We start from the raw sequence: 7,437 nt of genomic DNA, 5'->3' as shown, positions 1-7,437 counted from the left end.
CCCTCCAATTCGGGAAGCTCTCTGGAGGATATTGTCAAGAGCCTGGCCACGACTACTACTCAGATTCAACAGGAGATCAGAGCCTTAACCACGAGCACTACCCAATTCCAGCAAGACACCAAAGCGGACATGAAAGATATGGATGCTCGAATGAGCCAAATGGTAACTGCTATCAACCGCGTGGAGTCCTACGTTTATGAGAAATTGCCATCGCAACCCGAGGCAAATCTCAGAAATGTAAGTGCCATGACACTGAGGAGTGGCAAGGAAGTGGAGGGACCTAAAGTGAAAAATCCAAAGAGCAAAAATGAGGAGGAGATAGAAAAAGAGATTGAAGAGGAAGGGCGCATTCGTGAAAATCCTAAGGTAACATTCACTCCTTCATCTCCTATTAAATCTAACTTACCTCCTTTTCCTTGCATGTTGGAGAAAACAAAGAAGGTAGAGAAGGAAAAAGAGCTTTTGGATGTATTCAGGAAAGTGGAGATCAACATCCCATTGTTGGATGCAATCAAGCAGATACCAAAGTATGCCAAATTTTTGAAAGATCTGTGCACCCACAAAAAAAAGATAAGAGGAGATGAACGAGTGACAGTGGGAGAAAATGTATCAGTAATACTCCAAAGGAAACTCCCTCCCAAGTGTGAGGACTCAGGTATGTTCACCATACCTTGTAAAATAGGAGATACCCCGATTAGGAAAGCGATGTTGGATTTAGGGGAGTCAATTAATGTTATGCCTAAGACTATTTACGCCTTTTTAAATCTTGAGCCATTAAAAGGCACAAGTATTATTATTCAACTAGCAGACCGTACCAACGCTTACCCAGAGGGGTTAGTTGAAGATGTTTTGGTACAGGTCAATGAGTTAGTTTTTTCTACAGATTTCTATGTCCTAAACATGGGGGATGAAATGTCACTAAATCCGTCACCTATTTTGTTAGGTAGTCCATTTTAAGCACTGTTAGGACAAAAATAGATGTAAATGATGGTACTTTGTCAATGGAGTTTGATGAAAATTGATGAATTTTAATATCTTTGATGCGATGAAGTACTCGGATAAGGCTAACTCTGTTTTTTCTTTAAGTGTTATTGAGCCCCTTGTACATGAAACGTTCGAATTGGGTGGAGAAGATGCACTGGCAGTAACTTTGGCCAAACATCTTGAGTTGGGGGCAACTCTTGATGTAGAAATAAGTAATGAGTTATACCGTGCGGTTGGAGTTTTGCATTCGCTCCTGCCAATTTCTCCGAGGTATGAGCTTGCTTTCCTTTTTGTACCAGAAACTCAAACAAAATTGTTGTCTTCTGTTGTGCAGGCACCCGAGTTGGAACTTAAACCTCTCCCAAAGCATTTGAAGTAAGCATTTCTAGGGGACAAGGAGACATTGCCGGTCATCATATCTGCACACCTGTCACCAAGGCAAGAAGACAACCTTATTCGTCTTCTTCGAGATCATAAGGAAGCGATTGGGTGGAGCATAGCAGACATCAAGGGGATTAGCCATTCCTTATGCATGCACCGGATTCGGCTTGAGGATGATGCAAAGTCGGTAAGACAGGCACAACGAAGATTGAACCTACTAATGATGGAAGTGGTAAAGAAGGAGATATTTAAACTCCTGGAATTGAGGATCATCTTCACTACCTCAGACAGTCCGTGGGTTAACCCAACTCAGGTAGTCCCGAAAAAGGCGGGAGTGACTACAGAAGAGAACCAAGAGGGCGAGATGGTCCCAGTGAGAAAACCCACAAGACTGCGCCAGTGCATCGATTACCGACAATTGAATGCAGTGACGAAAAATGATCACTTTCCTCTACCTTTTATTGATAAGATGATAGAGAGGTTGGCTGGTCGTGTTTACTATTGTTTTCGTGATGATTTTTCAGGGTATTTTCAGATTGCGATAGCACCAGAGGATCAGGAGAAAACTACATTCACCTGCCCATTTTGCACGTTGGCCTATCGGAGGATGTCTCTCGGCCTCTGCAATACTCTAACAACTTTCCAGAGGTGTATGGTAAGTATATTCTCCGAATATGTAGAAAAAATTATTGAGGTGTTTCTGGATGATTTTAGTGTGTATGAAGATAGTTTTGAAGAATGTCTTGATAATTTAGCTTTAATTCTGAAGCGATGCATAGAGACAAATTTAGTTGTTAATTGAAAAAAATATCATTTCATGGTGGAGTATGGTATTGTCTTAGGACATGTAGTGTAGGTTAGGGGCATTGAGTTAGATAAACTGAAAGTCGATATTATTTCTGCTTTATCTTACCCCGTAAGTGTACGGGAAGTGCGTTCTTTCTTGGGTCATGCAGGGTTCTACAGGAGATTTATTAAAGATTTCTAAAAAATTGGAGCGCCCCTATTCAAGCTGTTGCAAAAGAATGTAGCATTAGACTTCACCGAAGAGTGCATGATGGCATTTGACAAAGTGAAGGAATCATTAACCTCACCGCCCGTCTTTCAACCCCCAACCTGGAGTTTTCCATTCGAAATAATGTGTGACGCAAACGACTACGCAGTGGGAGCAGTGTTGGGACAAAGAATTGACAGGGCGGCGCATGCAATCTACTATGCATCGAAGGCGTTGAACGGAGCTCAATTCAACTACTCTACAACGGAGAAAGAATTACTAACTGTTGTTTTTGCATTAGAAAAATTTAGACCTTATTTATTAGGTGCAAAAGTAACATTTTTCTCTGATCATATAGTCTAGAGGTACTTGATGACGAAAAAGGACGTAAAATCAAGACTCATCAGATGGATCCTACTCCTACAAGAGTTCAACTTGGAGATAAAAGATAAAAGTGGGGCAGAGAATTTGGTTGCAGGTCACTTGAGCCTCTTGCTGACACATAAGAAAGAGCAACCATTGAGAGAGACATTTCCAGAGTAACAACTACTTGCCGTTGATTTGTCGGCACCCTGGTGTTCTGATATTGTAAATTTCTTAGTGACTAATCAATTGCCTGCAGGGTGGCCAAAGGCTAGTAGAGACAAGTTGAAAAGTGATGCGAAATACTACATTTGGGACGACCCCTACCTTTGGAGACAATGCTCGGATCAAGTGCTAAGAAGGTGTGTAAGTGCATGTGAATTCTACTCTATTTTGAATTTCTGTCATTCGTTTGCATGTGGAGGGCATTTTGGGCCTAAGCGAACAGCTCGCAAGGTGTTGGAGAGTGGCTTTTATTGGCCCACCCTTTTTAAAGATGCGTACTTGTTTTGTAAATCATGTGATAAGTGTCAATGGGTGGGAAATATTTTTCGTAGGGATCAAATGCTCCAAACCCCCATGTTGTTTGTTGAAATTTTTGATGTTTGGGAGATAGATTTTATGGGGCCTTTTCCCTTGTCTTTTGGTTTCGTATATATCTTACTTGCGATTGATTATGTCTCCAAGTGGGTGGAAGCAAAAATCACCCGTACTAATAATTCTAGAGTGGTGGCAGAGTTTCTAAAGTCTAACATATGTATCCGCTTTGGGATACCGAGAGCTGTGGTGAGTGATAGGGGCACACACTTCTGTAATAAGACTATTACTGCCCTATTCCGAAAATATGGCGTGCTCCACAAGGTTTTCGCACCGTATCACCCACAGACAAATGGTCAAGCCGAAGTGTCAAACAGGAAGATTAAATCAATCTTGGAGAAGATGGTACGTCCGGACAGAAAGGATTGAAATTTGAAGTTAGAAGATACACTGTGGGCGTACCACAGTGCGTATAAGACGCCGATTGGGATGTTCCCGTACAGACTTGTTTTCGGTAAGGTTTGTCATCTTCCCGTGGAGTTCGAACACAAGGCGTTTTGGGCAGTGAAACAGTGCAACATGAACCTGGAAGAGGCGGGGGTCCAAAGGAAATTGCAGTTACAAGAATTGGAAGAGATTAGAAATCGGGCATACGAGAATGCACGATCTACAAGGAAAAGAGTAAAATCTTCCATGATCAGCAAATCTCAAGGAAATCTTTTGTAGTAGGGCAAAAAGTCCTCTTGTATCACTCGAGACTAAAACTTTTTCTCGGTAAGTTGCGTTCTCGTTGGATTGGCCCTTTTGTCGTTTCTAATGTGTTTCATTATGGTGCAGTGGAGATCCAAAGTTTAAAGACGGAGAAGAAGTTCGTGGTGAATGGCCATCGTCTAAAACCTTATTATGAAGGATTCTCTGTTGAAGAAGTGAAAGTTGTACACCTCAAGGATCCAATTTATCTTGTTTGAGGGTTCCGGCCGTATCTAACCAAAAACATTAAAGAAAGGCGCTATTTGGGAGGCAATCCAAGGCTATTTGTTTTAATTTCATACATTTTTGAAGTTTTTGTTAAGTGTTGATGTCATTTAATAGGTTGTTGTTTTGTGGCAGGAAGTTGGCAGTTGGATGTGCTCACGCTAAGTGGTCACGTCTAAGGAAAAGAGTTGGATGGCGACGGTCAGAAGACTCTATAGCAGTTAAGCGTGCCCACGCCAGGTGGTCACACTTAAGGGAAGAAAATTTGCATCGATGGTCAGAAAACTCTACAGTAGTTAGCCGTGCCCACGCTAGGTGGTCACGCTTAAAGATCAAAAATTTTCGACGGATGGTCAGAATACTAGTAAGCAGTTAGGCGTGCCCACGCCTAACGCAGGGGTCCCTTGGTCGTTTTATTAAAAAAAAAAATTTGGGAAAAGACGAAATTGCCTTTACAAAAAAAAAAATTTTCAAGGACCCGTAACCCTATTTCTTCTATTCTTCTTTCTTCTTCCTTTTCTTTCTTTTTCTTCTTCTTCTTGCTCCTTACCGTCCGCCGCCGCACCACGCTACAGCCACGGTCCGCCGCCGCCCATCGCGCCAAGCACACCCCGCGACCTCTCCTGCGCGTACCCCAACTCACTCACCCTCGCCTTTCGCATCGAGCGCGAACAGCGCGGGGCAGCAGCCGAGCGCACCTTTCTCCTCCCCATTGCGCGCCGACAGCGCTGCAGCATCAAGTCGCGCGACTAGCCCGCAACTCCAGGGCGCAACTTCTGCTCGCGCAGCCCAGCGCACGGCAGCACCTAAGCACGCGACCCTCGCGCGGTTCAGACCAGCAGTGCGGCCCATCACCTGCGCGCTGCTCCAGCACCTGCGTATTTTTGTCCAACCAAGCTCGCGCAAGCCAAGCGAGAGACCCGCGAGCCCCAGTGTTCAACCAGCAGGCCCAGCCAGCGCACGGGCACAGCCAGGCCACCCAGCGGCACGCTGTGCGCCCCTCGCCCCTCCTTCGCGCGACATCACGTGCATCCTTCTGCGCCTCTGCCCCACATGCATCGTTGTCCCTCCGCTATTGTCACCACTGCTCTACCGTCACCTTGCTCTCTTTCAAGCTCTTTTTCCTGGTGTTTTCTTTTTAATTTTCTATCACTAATCAGCTGAGGACAGAATTTAAATTCGTAGCTGAGGCCAGATTTTTAAATTTCTAGCTGATGACAGAAATTTTGTGTTGGATTTGGGTCCTGTGATATTATCTGTGGCTGTTGTTGACTAATTGTTCCATATTGGGGTTAAATCGGTAGTATTTGGGTGAAATTTTGCTGCTTACATGTTTAATTAGTTTTTGGGTGAGTTTATAGTCCGTTTCTGCAATTGTCTGTGTTTGGGAGCTGTGATTCTATCTGTGGTTGACTGTTAACTAGTTGCTAAATTTGGTGCTCAACCAGTGGTATTTGGGGGAAGTTTTTACTCTGATTGCCTGTTTAATTTGTTTTTGAGGAAGTTTTGCTGTGTCTATCTAATTATTTAATTTCTGGGGTGTTTGTTGTTTACTTGCCGGTGTTTGGGAGCTGTGTTTGGAACCCCGTGCTTGGTGGCTGTCTGTTTCCTTCTTTTGAACACCTCTCCCTTGCCTTTGCCCTGTTCTCTGATATCCAATGACTAAACCAAAAACTAAAGGCAAAATCAAACCACCTCCACCCCACAGCCTACAGTCCCCTTGGGTGGACCTACCCCAGCGACTGGTCCGGGAGGGCCTTGGACCCGCCTTGGGTGGGATAGGGAGGTTCATATCTCTTCTCCGGCCCACTTTGGCGGTCATTGGACCTTTACTCGGGCTGCCGACAAGGAACGGTACACCGCGGCTTGCACAAGGAAGATAATTCCTTGTAAATATATTCACAGCCCTACACTTGATATATTGAATCTTAGGGATGAGGTCACGAAGCATTTATCCAACACAGGTTGGACCCGTTATACTGCTATCATTTTACCTGTTTTTACTAAGTTAATTTGAGAATTCTATGCCACTTTTGAATTTAATGTCCCTGACGAATTCTCTGTTACTACTCCGGGGGTAGTGAGGTTTAGGTTAATGGATAGAGAGTTCACCCAATCTATCACTGAATTTAATTTGATCCTTGGGTTTATTGACATTCCCTACTCCTAGAGTGAGGAATACATGCATAGTCCGTGCGAATACACGGTGCCATTTTTCTCTCATAACATTGGTTATTGGAAAGAATTGTCGGTTGATCGACAAAACTATAACCCCAGCCAGTCTAAGGCATCTTTTCTTAAGAGCCCCGCCTACCGTTATTTATATAGATTTATGACTTACAGTTTCTCTGGTAGAAAGGGTAGTTTGGGTACTTTGACCAAACCCGAGTTCTTTTTCATTTGGTGCATAATTGCTCGGATTAAGGTCAATTTGGGTTGCTGGTTTGCCCTCCACCTCCGAACTGTTTTAAGTAAGAAAAATAAGTCATTAATCTTGGGCTCATTTATCACTCAATTGCCTGTAAATTTTGGGATTTTGGACTTAAATAATCATAATTTGCATCGTGCTTGTACTATGGAATCCATTGATTTGGTTTGCTTGAAAAAAATGGGTTTAGTGCAACAGGTAAATGGCGTTTTCCAGTTCGCTCCCCCCAGACCGATCGCGGTTCCTCCGAAGCGCAAAGTTTCCAAATCTGCTACCTTGGAGATCGGTGGTCCTTCTACGGATGCCCCCGGACCTTCATCTTCAGTACCTTCGCCACCGCCCCCTACTGATAGCCAGTATTTAGCGCTTCGTTTCCAGCCGCACCACATGGATACTCGAATGGAGCGGATGGAGCGTCAAATGGCCGGAGTGGCGCAGAACTTAGCCCAGTACCTCCACCACGTGGGTTTTCGCCCGCCCTTCCCTCCACAGTCTTAGTTCATTTCTGCCTTCCTCCGTGTTAAGGGAAGTCTCGTTGCCCAAAACCTCTGTTTTGATCTTTCTGTGCTTACATTGAGGGCAATGTAAGGTTTAGGAGTGGGGGAGGGTTAACTATGCTTTAGTTGGGCTTTTAGTTGTCTGATTTGATTTTGCCTTGCCTTAGTAGTTCTTTGCCTTAAACAGTGATGAATGCACTTGAGATATGAGTGTAAGCGGTAAGTTCATGGGTGTTCTACGTTTCCTCGATAATGAATTTATTGATGAATATTCTAAA

At 44.0% G+C, this 7,437-nt stretch overlaps 1 protein-coding gene across 1 annotated transcript; it reads left to right on the top strand.

Annotated features, from left to right (window-relative positions):
- Nucleotides 1–129: 129 nt before the first annotated feature.
- LOC113689324 (uncharacterized) lies at nt 130–7,160 on the top strand. Its single transcript, XM_027207113.1, has 3 exons — nt 130–655; nt 1,374–2,020; nt 6,861–7,160. Exons 1-3 carry the CDS (start codon nt 130–132, stop codon nt 7,158–7,160), a joined length of 1,473 nt encoding a protein of 490 aa, XP_027062914.1.
- The last annotated feature ends 277 nt before the right edge of the window (nt 7,161–7,437 follow it).

The sequence above is a fragment of the Coffea arabica genome, chromosome 5e (assembly GCF_036785885.1).
Source record: "Coffea arabica cultivar ET-39 chromosome 5e, Coffea Arabica ET-39 HiFi, whole genome shotgun sequence".
NCBI classification, from domain to species: domain Eukaryota; kingdom Viridiplantae; phylum Streptophyta; class Magnoliopsida; order Gentianales; family Rubiaceae; genus Coffea; species Coffea arabica.
Note: the sequence above shows the minus strand (reverse complement) of the source record. Positions and strands in the feature narration are given on the sequence as shown.

Excerpts from the sequence above, each read along its gene's own strand:
- LOC113689324 (XM_027207113.1), top strand. The coding sequence starts at position 130 with ATGAAAGATATGGATGCTCGAATGAGCCAAATGGTAACTGCTATCAAC. Across the intron at positions 656-1,373 it reads TCCCAAGTGTGAGGACTCAG|GGGACAAGGAGACATTGCCG; the intron begins GTATGTTCACCA and ends AAGCATTTCTAG. Across the intron at positions 2,021-6,860 it reads CAACTTTCCAGAGGTGTATG|GTAAATGGCGTTTTCCAGTT; the intron begins GTAAGTATATTC and ends TTAGTGCAACAG.